Source organism: Malaya genurostris, chromosome 3, assembly GCF_030247185.1.
Source record: "Malaya genurostris strain Urasoe2022 chromosome 3, Malgen_1.1, whole genome shotgun sequence".
Classification (NCBI taxonomy): domain Eukaryota; kingdom Metazoa; phylum Arthropoda; class Insecta; order Diptera; family Culicidae; genus Malaya; species Malaya genurostris.
The window spans coordinates 135,119,392-135,134,923 of record NC_080572.1 but is presented as its reverse complement, the minus strand read 5'-3'; the positions used below and the strand labels follow the sequence as shown (position 1 = coordinate 135,134,923).

General features: G+C 35.5%; 1 protein-coding gene across 4 annotated transcripts in view; it reads right to left on the bottom strand.

The window, feature by feature from the left end:
• LOC131437982 (ubiquitin-like modifier-activating enzyme ATG7) overlaps positions 1 to 15,532 on the bottom strand; it is a 205,978-nt gene that overhangs the window by 82,477 nt on the left and 107,969 nt on the right. For 3 of the 4 annotated variants that reach the window (XM_058607701.1, XM_058607702.1, XM_058607703.1), the window contains one exon: positions 13,495 to 13,639. In XM_058607701.1, the coding sequence (XP_058463684.1) occupies positions 13,495 to 13,639 (145 nt within the window). Of the gene's footprint in view, positions 1 to 1,274; positions 2,134 to 13,494; positions 13,640 to 15,532 lie in introns of those variants that run through there. The other variant, XM_058607705.1, reaches the window with a different exon arrangement.

The window sequence follows — 15,532 nt, the reverse complement described above, 5'->3', positions numbered from 1 at the left end:
TCGACATTAAAATTCTGTATGCGGCTATTTTTATAGCCGTTAGGACCGCCCATTAGTGAAAAGGCTACAAATAAATTCACATAAAAGGAAATCTCTTAACAAAAATTGAATCAGTTTGGATTCTATCGCCACTGCGAGCAGATGTGTTTTGTGTCGTCTGCACAGCTAGTTTCGCTTTCGACAAGAGCGATTACGTCACAGCTGCCAGTCATTAGCATTGGGAAAAAAACAACGGTGGAGAGCATTGCACAATATCAGCCGTTCTAATGGCTCTAAAAGTTTTCTAAAGAACTATTAGGATTTGTTGTTTGCAAGTCGTAGGGAAATATCCTCAGTTTACTGCAAATCAAGAACAGTTTGCTTAGATTTGTGCACTTTTCGCTGTGTGAAATTCACAGTAATCGAGATCAAGTGAAGCTTTCTTTGTTTTTGCGAAAAATGTGAAAAAGGGGAATGCGTGCATAATTCATACAATTGATATTCGGAAGTGTATTCCTTAACACTTCCTGTCAGTTGTTTTCGTATTCACGACATCCAGTTATGTCTCTGACATTACCCACCCGCCTTTTTTTTATCAGTAATCTTCTAGTTGAATTAAACAACAATACAGTATAGTCATTCATCTTAACAGGCCCGACTTTTTTGATACGCACTGTAGGTATTACATTTGTAAGTCCATATGCTGGAGTTGCAAGAACAAGTTCCACAATCGGGAATATATAACTATGAGAGTAACTATTATGAATTAACTTTGCGTTCAATATCTTTAAAAAGTGATGTCAGGCCTGCTTATTTTTTTTTCGCGAGATGAAAACCGAATACAATTTATCTGATTGATTTTTGTTTTCATTGCGTATGTTATGCTGTATTCCTGCAACTTTTATGATAATATTCTTATGTCGGCAAGTTTTGCGTTCATTTCAAGCAGATAAATCTTGCACAACTTTTTTGCAAATTTTGAATTTTATATCATTGTTTTTCTAAAACTGAAGAAAACTGCACACACTGACTTACAAATTCATGAGGCAGCCAAAACTATGCGGACTCAGAAGAAACATATTTTTTACTGCAAGGTTATCAAATCGGCTAATCATTTTTGTTTTGCGGAGAGCATCAATCATTTCACTAATTTTATAGTTTTCTCGTTTTCTCTTGTCTCGGGCATTGCATGCCACTTTCTCGCCACGTTGGCAATGTACTGTGATCCGCTGACCAATAAACGTCACACAATACTGGGACTAATGAGATGCATGGAAATGATTGTGCAGACTTACCCGTGTCACTTCAGCATTCACTCCTGTTTCCGAAGTCCACGATCTCATAACATCGGTTGCACCAACGCCACCAATCATTCAAATCATGGCCGTTTGTGCATGTGCCGGAACTGTTGTCTGGATTTCGCTTCCTTGATTTTCTTTCTTACCGTCCTCTGCGCCATCAATCTCCGTCGCGGCTAGCGGCAGAATTCTCGTATGCTCGCCCGTGCTTGTAGATGGGCAGAAATGAGGAACCTTACTCTCCCGTCCGCACACACGATCCCAGATCACAATGGAGGAGTGCCCCAATTGAGGGTGCCGCCAGCTTCGCCTGACGTGCGTCGATCTTGTGCTTCTACCTGGATGACCTCCGTTAATTACCTCGCGGGCGATAGACCCAGCCTTTTTTCCGCGTGACTTTTGCCAGCATTTCACTACACAATCCAGCCGAACATCATAGCCGGCCGCACAAATCCAAAACCTTCGTTTATCCTAAGCGCGCTCAGCTCAATGGCCGCCAAAGGCGAAGAAATAACGGCTCTCGCAGAACACATATCAACTCGAGCACGCCGGAAGACCAACTAACTATCGTTCTATTCGTTTTTTCTTACTCTGTCTACACGCTTGATTCAATTTCCTTATATGCATCTCACCATGACTTAACTCAAATCCTTAACATAACGCTACAAGAGATTTAAAGCAATTTCGACGTATATTGTGTCCGCAACTATTATGACAGCCGTTTGGAAAAAATTTGATAAGTTGCACAATTGTTATAGTTACTCCCGTTTCACATGACGATGTGAAATTTTTATGCAGAACTTTAGTGAAACATAAACAAGTTGGTGATTTATTGCACAATTGTTTTAGATATACTTAAAGTTGTTCTACAGTGATTTTTTCGGTAGTATTGTGAAACTAAACAGTGATAAGTTGCACAACCAATTTTAAAATATTTAAAAATCTTTCTAAAGATATCTAACATAAATCAGATTTCTAAATCAATTGTAAAACATTATGAAAGTTCAATAAGTTACATTTGCTACTTGGGATGCTTAGCATTTAAGTCCCCTATTACGAAAAATTTTTGTCGATATCTTGTGAGTTTTTGCAAATCGCCTTTAAAGAAATTTAATTGTTCACCGGTGCATTGAAATGGCAAATATGCTCCAGCGATGAAATAAATTCCATGAATGGTTTCAACTTCGATTCCCAAGCTTTAGTATTGAAAAAAGGTAAAATTCGATGTTTAATTTGCCGTTGGACAAAAATGGCAACTCCACCACCCATTCCAGTAAACCTGTCAAATCGATGAACCACATAATGTGGATTATTTTTCAATTTGACATTTCGATAGTCCCACGACAAAAGGGCCTAACTGTAAATGAGAGCCTCTCTTTGTTACCTTCTCTTTTGATTATTACGGAGCCATTATTGCAAATTCACTAAAGTTTCCAATATAAATCGAAAGCTTGTAGTTTTACCTTGAATGTTCTGCAGAGAGTAAAACGTCAAATATGAAATCAGTTCGGTAAATCATGAAAGAAAAAGTAAACAAAGGGAAACTGTCATTTGCATTTAGGCCCTTTTGTCGTGGGACGGTCGATTTGGTTTAAGAAAAGTTTCTATCACAATGGCAATATGAATTTCGTGAACTTTGAGAAAATTATAAAATTCATCTTCACTCGATTTCAAAGATCGAGCATTCCAATTTAAAATATTCAAATAATTATTCAACATCACTGTTAAATTTTAAATTCATTATCATTCTCGTATATTGTAGATGCCGGAAGGTAAATGGCTAAGTGCGGCAAGATCAATAAACGGGGTTCCACAATATATGGAGATACTCTGGATGATATCTTTGCGGTAATGTAGTGTGTAGGTTTCGTAGAGGTTTGACCGATACCACAAACCAGAATAGGGGATGATATTCTTGAGCAAGACAGATTCAGTTTTTTTTACAAAGCGAGGTAGTTATAAAGTGACTCTGTGATCCCGAATCCAACAAGCATGGGGCGACAACCTTACGTCCTTGAAAGTCTTCGATCTGTACTAAAGCGGTGGGGAGAAATATTGTGTTGGATTGATCATTCTTGTCACAAGCCGCCGTGGCGTATTGAAAATGTCCTGGGATCCCGACTGTTTGTGCAGAGAGGGAGGTTTTCATTGTTATGGGCGGTGGAAAAGATTGCGATTGAGCTGACAATGGTTATTGTAAAGCAGCAGGTAAGCGTTGCGACGTGTTTACTACAGTAGATTGATGAGCGATGAGTGGTGCTGGTTCATTTTGCTGGGTAGCAGAGTGGGTCTGCTGTGTACATTGTGCTCCGTGGAGAAGGGTGTGGTGTTTCCGAGGACATCGGTTGCAAGTTTTCCACGGGCAAGTTTTAGCAAAGTGATCGACATTACGAAGACAATTGCGGCAAAGTTTCTTGGACCTTCCAAAGTCCAATCTCTGTTGATCTGGCACTTTAAAAGCTATTGGTCATCAATATATATATATATATATATATATATATATATATATATATATATATATATATATATATATATATATATATATATATATATATATATATATATATATATATATATATATATATATATATATATATATATATATATATATATATATATATATATATATATATATATATATATATATATATATATATATATATATATATATATATATATATATATAAGCCAGGTACTTCTCCTAGCTATGAAGGATATTATCGTTTCACGATTATTGCCACCGTTTCGAATATTTTTGAGCAGCAAATGATCTAAAAAGTCATCTTTTAATTCAAAAACAAAAATGGTTGTACCAGTCTGCGTTGCCAGGTTGTTTTTCCAAAAATCTGTATTCGGCGCAAAAATCTATCTGTGCCATATCGGTATCAGAGTCTCTTCTACATAAGTAGTAGAAAATGTCACCAAGAGGTGAGCAAAAAAAGGTCCCACGACAACCTTTTTTCATGTCTATTCAAGCTAAAAACCAAAATCGGTACTTATCTGTATGATTCGTGAGTAATCGGTATTTTGGGAGTACATATCTGTATTGCGGTATAGACGGCAAAAATCTGTATAAATACCGAGAAATCGGTATACCTGCCAACGTTGGTACCAGTTTCCAGTTTTGTTTTATTATGATTACATGGCTACTTTGATTGAAAACTGCTGTTGTTGAACAGCTTGTCAATTGACATAGTCGTAAAAAAGTCGTGATTTGGAATGTGAACTTTTTGCGATTGCTATGGACTGTAAGCGCTAGCTATCAGGAGATGGAAAATGTTCGGTTATATGACAAGTAGTGTTGTTTCACAAAGTTGTATGCAGGTAGTTTCTGTCAGTGCACACTCGTTGCGTCGCTTCCATCCCGCAACCACCGTGAATAGCAGTGTGGCTATTTGAGTACAGTATAAAAATGTTCTCTTTGTCCTTCTCATATCCAAAGCTGTAGCATTCAAACATTATAACATCAAATTGAGTTATCTACTTGATCGCATATAACTCGCACATGTTATCACGTTGAAATACGAATTTAGAGACCGAACCTTTTACAGTGAAGTCTTTTACATCACAGGGAACGTGAATTAGGAATCCGGCAATAAGGTATCCCAGATCATTTGTTTTTTCGGCTAATTGGGACAATGAACGATTATCTCGCTTCTGACCACAGATAGAACCAGAATTTCTCCAGTTCTTGTGTAGACTTATAATTTACGATCATTTGATGCAGAATTAGTCCTGTGACTAAAAATTATGAAGATTTAGTTAGTCGGGTTCTATAGAAAAGCGTATTAAAGTTTCAAGATCTTTTAGATGATTCATAAAATACTTCTCATAGCATCTAGCGTTAGTAAGAATATGAAGTTCTAAGCATTTATAACTAGGAATAAGAATTGTTTTGAAGAGGTTCTTCGACACAGTTTGTGGACTACTTAGGAATATTCAAATTGAACATATATTTTCTTGGTGGCTCCTCTAAGCCACTAAAGTATTATTAAGAATTAGCTCTAGGTTCTGAAATCTGAGACATTCAATATTCGATGTTCGAACTTCGTAAACAATGAATTTTTCCATACTGTTGGATATAAAGTTATGGACATTTTCAGAACGGGTTTGGCGAGTAGATTATTTTCGCGATCCAGGTCCCCGATTTCTGGATGCACTGAAAATAATGGTCTAAGAACTTTGGAATGAACTTCGAAACGTCGTAGGATTACAAATATCGAAACATTTTTTTAAAACTGAACGCAAAAATTGTTACAGGATCGGATACTTAACGTATCTAGAAGGAAATCGATGATGTCAAATATATTTCTCATATCAAATTCAGAAATAAGCTACTTCTAGGGCAGACGATCAACGAGATGTGAATGCCAAAGCCACTATTCAGATTGACCTGCTTCAGACAAACGTGGTACCGATGATCGCCAATTTATCTAATGCCTCCCAGACATGTGGTTTGACACCAATATTCCCGTGGTTTAAAAGAAGGAACATTATTTGCATAAAAGTTGAAAAAATGTGAAAAAAAAACGTTACTTCGCGGTTATGGTTGCGGTCAACTGCAGAATCTCGACAGAATGTCAAAGCATTTTTGTAAAAGGCAACATAGGATTGAAGGAAGAATTCTTCCATTGAAACTTAACTTTGTATTTTTGTGTTGCCATTTGAAATTTGCTCAATGCCAATGGATTCACTAAGTTGTTGTCTTTAATATTTTAATTTTTTGAGTTCCACAAAACTTTTGCCTTTAAACAGCAAAATGATAACATAATGTGATTTTAATTGAAAATTTGATGAGTCGATATCATATTAGGATTTCAATCTGATGTTTCTATCATAATCAGATTTCAATTTGTTCTCATTTTGATGTTTGATTTTACTCGGGTTGTGCTTCACTGACAATTATATCATGTTATTTCGGGAAAACATGTTTTAATGTGACGTTTCGGAATATGAAATAACGCAAAAGAAAAACATGTTATTTCGCTTAAAACATGAAATCAGAGTTAAAACTTGTTTTAACTCATAGTGTGAACATGGTATAAATTTCGAAGACATTGTCAGGTGGGTTTTTCTATATTCTGCACCGTTCCCTAGAAAATTCAATTTGAAACGGGAAAATAGCAAAAAAAACTACAACTTTACGGTACTGTCCTCAGCCCTTAAGTAAGGGCGCCAAATGAACAGCATGAAGGTTTCCCTTTTTCTTTTATATGAATTTGGATTTAATGAGGTCAAGTCAAATTCTAGAACGACTATAAGAAAACAACGGTTAACGGTTAACGTTTTTTTATGAATCGTTGTTTTCCTAAAACTCCAGAAATGTGAATCTTCACGATAGATGTAATGATTGCTGTCATAATGCAATGAAATTTTATTCAGAGACAACAGGATTGTGGTATGCTGCCACTTCAAATCAACACCGTTATCTCAAACATCAAATCTGTTCGGCTCTCTACTTTTTGGAACAATTCCATTCGAATTAAAAGGATGGTTTATGTTTTTTCCGGCTTAAATTTTTCACAAGAATTTCCCATATACCTTGGAAGGATTATTTGGACGAGATTTTGTGTAAATTTTTCTCGAAATGACCTCCAAATTTCGTCAATTGCTACGAACAGTTCGGCTAATGTACTCGAACCATCCCCTTTGCCTCCTGCTATTAAATTACATCGATGGAACCGAGATTTGGAAACACATCGACATGTTTTACCTATTCGAACGATTCACTCTCTTGCTCATAAACTGTCAAACTGATGTTTGTTGTATTTTGCTTGGGTCATTTGGGACCTTTAAGAACAGAAAAAAACTGCTTTAAAGTGCGAAGTGTACGTGTGTACTAGAGATGGTCGGGTATAGAAATTCTTATACCCGAACCCGACCCGTACCCAAGTGATCAGCAAAAAAAATTACCCGTACCCGATCAATATTAAAAAAAATAACCCGTTTCCGACCCGTACCCGAGAACGAAAAATTACCCGTACCCGATTAAAAATTACCTGTACCCGTACCCGGCCTGAATGAGTAGTAAAAATTTTACCAAAATTCAGGATGGAAAAAATAAAGTGTTTTAGATAGCGAGCCGTATCAGGCTCTAGTTGGTAAGTAAAATACATTAAAATGCTTGTTTACATTTAAACATATAAATACACTGTGAAGCATGAATAGATTTCCAATGTCTTTGGTACTTTATACTCATTTACAAATGTCAACAAAGGGGGTAATATCTACTCAAATTTTTCGAGAAGCATATTTAACCAAAATGTCCGATGTATTCAATTTTGGGTATGTATGTTTTTTTACGAAACAGTGCGACTTTTGATCCAATTCTTCAGAACCAAAAGTAAGTGTGCTCATTATCTTGACACATGAATAAAAATTCAAATTCGAATCACTTGAAAAATCACGTAAAATGGTTCAAAATGTCAAATTGAATATTATATGTGACGAAATTGAATGTTATGCGAACATCCCCTAAAATGAATAGAGTATCATCAGTTCGTTTACGTGAATTGAATAAACATCAAATCATGTTCGCGTATTCCCGCGGTGTGAAAAATTCAATTTTGAAAATGGTGAACAGTGAGTCCTTCAAGTGTAAGTAGTTTGAAAATTCGTGAGAATTTTTTTTTTGTTACAATTTTTTACTACAACGCACAATGAATTAAGATTTTGATTTAAATTAATCTGTCAAATATGCCCGTTTTGTAAAGCTCACAAACCCACACCCCCAATGTTAACGGTAGCTGGTGGTTTTTATAGCAATCGAACTTCTGTGCCACCTCCGGTGGAACCCTCAACGAGTGAACACGGTGAAAATTTGAGTATTTCGCGAGAAAAGATTTTCACCCGTACTTTTGCGACTCCACGTTGTCACGCATCGAGATTTTCACTTGTAGTCCAGTGAAAAGAAACGAAAATTAACTGGCAATATAGCCCAACTTGCTGTGCCATCAATCGGTGTCATTTCAAGTTCGGTGACACCTCCCAGAAGTGTAGAATAAGATGAATTTCTATGCAGATTTTCTGAAATAAATGTTCATGTTTTTATGGTTAGAATCCTAATGATTTATATGAAAATTTTGAAAATCTATAACCAATATTTAAAATAACAGTTTTCTGGTATCTGAATGTGATATGAGTACTACACTACATTTTATATATGAATCAAATAATTTTTACTGGATTGTGCATTAAACAGCTTGAAAATGACAGTCCATTAAAACCTACGTGAAAAGTAGGCTCTGACCGCAACATCTTAGAGCTAAGGCAGTGTGTCTTATACCGTTTTCGTTTTTGAACCTAGACGCGGGCGGCTCTGACTCCGAGTAAAACGAACACGTGGTACGCGCCCTAAACAACAACTCATGAAAAAAAAAAGAAAAAATAAACAAACTTGCATGGAGCGTGGTGCGACCCGAGAAAATTTTCAGAGCGAAACTACGCGATTGGAGTCCGATCTAGAGCGACCGCAGGTTGCTAAAACAAACATATCAAACGTTGTTTGGGCGACTCTGGGTCAGCTTTCGGGCTGCTCTGATCAATAAACGAAAACGGTATTATTAAATATGTTATAAAGAAAGTAGGGTGGAAAATATTCTCATAACTTTTCACGTATCGGTTTTTTTAAATGAAGAAAAGAAATGTTTTTTTCTGGAAAAAGATGCCAGTTGTCATATCAAATGTCAAAACCCCTTGAATCAAATTGTTTATTTTTCGGAAGAACTATTTTGCAATAAAAATTCTCGTCAACGTGTAAAAATGTTTATGTGAAGCACAAATGGTCGGGTAATCGATCACTAAGAATCGGCTGCGAAGTCTGTTGAAACAGAAAGGCCAAATTCCACAAAAGGAATGTAATGCCAAGACTTTGCTTTGCACTTGTTCCTGTATCTTCTTTATTTTTCCTGAACTTACCTTCTGTACCTGTTCTTCTTATTTCTGTACCTGTAGCTGTCCCGGTGAACTTTCCACAGCTCAAATATTATCTTTGGATGGAAATTATTTCGAATACTCTAAAGTCAGAATAATCGAACGACCCTCATGATTGCTCGCGATCAGTGAAGTAGAATGGTATTTTTCTCGCACAGTGAGAAGTATTATCCTTCATGTTCCGTAAAAATGGATCATCTGACAATTGTTTTTGATTCGATCTCAACATTTTTTTCCCCAAAAACAGATACACACGTACACTTCGCACTTTAAAGCAGTTTTCTCCTGTTCTTAAAGGTCCCAAATGACCCAAGCAAAATACAACAAAAATCAGTTTGACAGTTTATGAGCAAGAGAGTGAATCGTTCGAATAGATAAAACATGTCGATATGTTTCCAAATCTCGGTTCCATCGATGTAATTTAATAACAGGAGGCAAAGGGGATGGTTCGAGTACATTGGCCGAACTGTTCGTAGCAATTGACGAAATTTGGAGGTCGTTTCGAGAAAAATTTACACAAAATCTCGTCCAAATAATCCTTCAAATTTATATGGGAAATGCTTGTGAAAAATTTAAGCCGAAAATAAAAGAATTGCTCCAAAAAGTAGAGAGCCGAACAGATTTGGTGTTTGAGATAACGGTGTTAATTTGAAGTGGCAGCATACCACAATCCTGTTGTCTCTGAATAAAATTTTAGTGCATTATGACAGCAATAATTACATCTATCGTGAAGATAAGATTCACATTTCTGGAGTTTTAGGAAAACAACGAATCATAAGAAACGTTAACCGTTCACCGTTTCTTCTTGTAGTCGTTCTATAATTTGACTTGACGTCATTGAATCCAAATTCATATAAAGGAAAATGGAAACCTGTATGCTGTTCATTTGGCACCCTTACTTAATTGAACATGTGATTCGAAATAAAGAAACACGTGAATCAAGTAGCCTCAGTGAAATTTTTGCACAAATCAGCACGTTTGGCGCCAAACAATTTTAATCTAGTGTTCATATTTTGCTCTACAATCAGCTAGCATTTCACAACTCCATACACGCCAAACAATCATCGGAGATCTAGTATGCATTGAGTGGAACATTTCCAATTCCAACAATAGCAATAGCGGAAAAAGTGTGTGTAACTAATGTTCTCTGGTATGCGTTGACCGATCTACAAATGATTTTTTTTGTTCGAAAGGTGACGTTTATGCGAAGGTTTTAGGCTATAGTACATAAGGATAATCCTTCGGAAAAGTAAGAAAAACTAGAAAATTGGTTCGTTTGGAATTGGAAATGTTCCACTCAATGCATACTAGTTCTCCGATGATTGTTTGGCGTGTATGGAGTTGTGAAATGCTAGCTGATTGTAGAGCAAAATATGAACACTAGATTAAAATTGTTTGGCGCCAAACGTGCTGATTTGTGCAAAAATTTCACTGAGCCTACTTGATTCACGTGTTTCTTTATTTCGAATCACATGTTCAATTAAGTAAGGGTGCCAAATGAACAGCATACAGGTTTCCATTTTCCTTTATATGAATTTGGATTCAATGACGTCAAGTCAAATTATAGAACGACTACAAGAAGAAACGGTGAACGGTTAACGTTTCTTATGATTCGTTGTTTTCCTAAACCTATAGAAATGTGAATCTTATCTTCACGATAGATGTAATTATTGCTGTCATAATGCACTAAAATTTTATTCAGAGACAACAGGATTGTGGTATGCTGCCACTTCAAATTAACACCGTTATCTCAAACACCAAATCTGTTCGGCTCTCTACTTTTTGGAGCAATTCTTTTATTTTCGGCTTAAATTTTTCACAAGCATTTCCCATATACCTTTGAAGGATTATTTGGACGAGATTTTGTGTAAATTTTTCTCGAAACGACCTCCAAATTTCGTCAATTGCTACGAACAGTTCGGCCAATGTACTCGAACCATCCCCTTTGCCTCCTGTTATTAAATTACATCGATGGAACCGAGATTTGGAAACATATCGACATGTTTTATCTATTCGAACGATTCACTCTCTTGCTCATAAACTGTCAAACTGATTTTTGTTGTATTTTGCTTGGGTCATTTGGGACCTTTAAGAGCAGGAGAAAACTGCTTTAAAGTGCGAAGTGTACGTGTGTATCTGTTTTTGGGGAAAAAATGTTGAGATCGAATCAAAAACAATTGTCAGATGATCCATTTTTACGGAACATGAAGGATAATACTTCTCACTGTGCGAGAAAAATACCATTCTACTTCACTGATCGCGAGCAATCATGAGGGTCGTTCGATTATTCTGACTTTAGAGTATTCGAAATAATTTCCATCCAAAGATAATATTTGAGCTGTGGAAAGTTCACCGGAACAGCTACAGGTACAGAAATAAGAAGAACAGGTACAGAAGGTAAGTTCAGGAAAAATAAAGAAGATACAGGAACAAGTGCAAAGCAAAGTCTTGGCATTACATTCCTTTTGTGGAATTTTGCCTTTCTGTTTCAACAGACTTCGCAGCCGATTCTTAGTGATCGATTACCCGACCATTTGTGCTTCACATAAACATTTTTACACGTTGACGAAAATTTTTATCGAAAAATAGTTCTTCCGAAAAATAAACAATTTGATTCAAGGGGTTTTGACATTTGATCTGACAACTGGCATCTTTTTCCAGAAAAAACATTTCTTTTCTTCATTTAAAAAAACCGATACGTGAAAAGTTATGAGAATATTTTCCACCCTACTTTCTTTATAACATATTTAATAAGACACACTGCCTTAGCTCTAAGATGTTGCGGTCAGAGCCTACTTTTCACGTAGGTTTTAATGGACTGTCATTTTCAAGCTGTTTAATGCACAATCCAGTAAAAATTATTTGATTCATATATAAAATGTAGTGTAGTACTCATATCACATTCAGATACCAGAAAACTGTTATTTTAAATATTGGTTATAGATTTTCAAAATTTTCATATAAATCATTAGGATTCTAACCATAAAAACATGAACATTTATTTCAGAAAATCTGCATAGAAATTCATCTTATTCTTCACTTCTGGGTGGTGTCACCGAACTTGAAATGACACCGATTGATGGCACAGCAAGTTGGGCTATATTGCCAGTTAATTTTCGTTTCTTTTCACTGGACTACAAGTGAAAATCTCGATGCGTGACAACGTGGAGTCACAAAAGTGCGGGTGAAAATCTTTTCTCGCGAAATACCAGCTACCGTTAACATTGGGGGTGTGGGTTTGTGAGCTTTACAAAACGGGCATATTTGACAAATTAATTTAAATCAAAATCATAATTCATTGTGCTTTGTAGTAAAAAATTGTAACCAAAAAAAAATTCTCACGAATTTTCAAACTACTTACACTTGAAGGACTCACTGTTCACCATTTTCAAAATTGAATTTTTCACACCGCGGGAATAAGCGAACATGATTTGATGTTTATTCAATTCACGTAAACGAACTGATGATACTCTATTCATTTTAGGGGATGTTCGCATAACACTCAATTTCGTCACATATAATATTCAATTTGACATTTTGAACCATTTTACGTGATTTTTCAAGTGATTCGAATTTGAATTTTTATTCATGTGTCAAGATAATAGCAGTCAAACCGTTTGTTTGAAGCTAATTTCTAATCTAGTTTTAACGTTGTTGAACTGAAAATCGAGTCAGTTTCAAACCTGGTTTTTATATCAGGTTTGCTCAAACTCCCGTTGCTAAGTGCGAAACTAACACAGTTCCGTGAAAAGTGTTTGTTTGGGTCAGTTTCAATTTTCTCAAGCGAAAACGACATAACCAATTCCAACTTCAAATTCTGTCAAATCAATACATTTGACAGTAGATGCAGTCGGAACTGGGTTGAATTTCCCTTAAAGCGAAAACTTCACAAAACACAAGTGAAGAAATCAAGACCTATGAAGTGACACCAGAATTGATTTCTTTTGTTGAAATATATATACTGGAGAAGATATTCATGATATGTTACTTCACTTCCAACCTCTTCATATTACTAAAATTAAATTACTGCACCCTCAAACTCTAGAACAATATTGCAAAAAAAACAAAAGCAGCCGTTAGGCAGCTGTTTTAGTATCGCGGGGCTGAAACGTTTTTCCATGAGGTAACACGAGCAGTTCAGAGTTCGTGCATGGTTTGCGAGATCTGCGAATTATACTTTTAACTATTGAAAATGACTATTGAAAAAAAACAGAATTGGTTGTTAGACGTAATGATTTGGATCATAATTCCAAATCAAAAAACATAAAAAAATAGCTAAATTTACCAAAAGTGACCGTGCTACGCCACAACCAAGCGTACCAGCACCGAGAAGTAGAAATTTAGTTTTCTTAATAATGCTTATATCCAAGTCTGGAAGAAGTCTCCATTTCATTAAAGTCAAGTTCAGGTTGATGGATTTTTCAGCTAATCTGGAAAGAAAAACACAGATCAACAAATATATACACAAATATATATATATATATATATATATATATATATATATATATATATATATATATATATATATATATATATATATATATATATATATATATATATATATATATATATATATATATATATATATATATATATATATTTATATATATATATATATATATATATATATATATATATATATATATATATATATATATAATCCGAAAAAAAATGAAAAAAATCAGGGTTTCGATTTTTTTGATAATTTTTGTTTCAAAGCTGTTATTTAAAAATTAAGAAGTTACAGCTAAAACAGTTTACGGGTGCATGCAAATGATCAAGTTCTCGTTGTAATTCGGAAACCGTTCATCGTTCAAAAAGAAGTCCAGGAAGAAGTTGTAGGGAATCAATAGGGCACTCTAAAAAACATATACACTGAAAAAATTTGATTTTCTCAATAATTTCAAAATGAACCAAAATAATTGAATTGAATAAAATCACGGTTTCGATTTGTTTTTAATAATTTTTATTCTAAAGCTCTTATTAAAACCTACAGATTGATGGATATCCCATCCGTGTCTTTTGAAATATGGAGAAGTTACAGCTAAAACAATTTACAGATATTTTCGAAATTCCAAGTTCCCGTTGAAAGATAATCATTTAAACAGTAGAACTAACGTAACTACGTCAAAACGAATAAACACATGTAGAATCAAAGAGGTGTGCCAGTTGACTACCTACTGTTTACCAACCAACATGCGTACCGGCGAATTTCTTACCTAAATTCTACCTGCTTCACATATAAATAGCTATGCATCGTAGAACAGATATCAGTTTATAACAAATCTCTTTCGAAACAGTTACAATACTACAATATGGTTTTCCCTAAGTGATGTAAACCTTTTCCTGGTTTTGTGTGTTCCGGAAAAATTTTCCAATTAACAGAAACCATAATTGGAAAATTATAAGCTCTAAACGGAATACCACGTTAAGCATTTGTGATCGCTGTCGTAGACGGGCTTATAAGGAAAGTCATACGTCGGAAACAGAAGGTCAGTCAACAACGAAGCCACAACCATCCACATCGCAATACGATTTAGAGGAAGTACCTTCAGCAGCTTCAATCAACTCAGCATCTTCTGAAGCATCAGCCGCGGCGGAGTATTCAAGAGCACACAACATTGAACTCTTCTACAAGGGCATCGTAGGAATCAACGTTTCTCCGATATCAACGAAGAAAACCCGGAATATTAATTATCCTCGAGAAAAATATTTGGATATTTCAAGAGGTATAAAAAAGCAAATATTCGGGTTCCCGGCGGATGAAGAAGATCCAGAATTACTCAAAATGAAAGCAGCAGAGTTGGATTAAGTGATTACTAAAATGATAGAGCAGTTTGCTAAGCCTGATTGCACTAGCAATGGAAAAGTGCGTTTGTTGTCAGTCTTGCCAAACTCGTGGTCAAGGGAGAATATTCAAGGTGAACAAATACATTGTTTCGGAGGCAAGAGAATCAACGGGGGAAAAAAGCCAAGAAACAAACGGGACGCAGCAGGAACGAAACGATAGAAAACGAGGTGCTTCAATATTTCAACAGCGATGACGTCAGCAGAGTAATGCCGGGATCAAGAGATTGCGTCACAGTCAAAAAGAATCGTAATTGTAAAAGCAAAAAAAAAACGATTGCTTTGTTCATCATTGAAAGAAATTTATTTGGGAGGAATTTCTAGATCGAAATAATGGATTTAGTACATTTGCAGCATTAAGACCAAAACACTGCAAGTTGCTTGGAAGTTCTGGTTTACATAACATATGTGTTTGCACAATCAGCAATCTGATTTTCTTAAGAAGGCAAAATCTAATTTAAAGACAGGAGAAATTG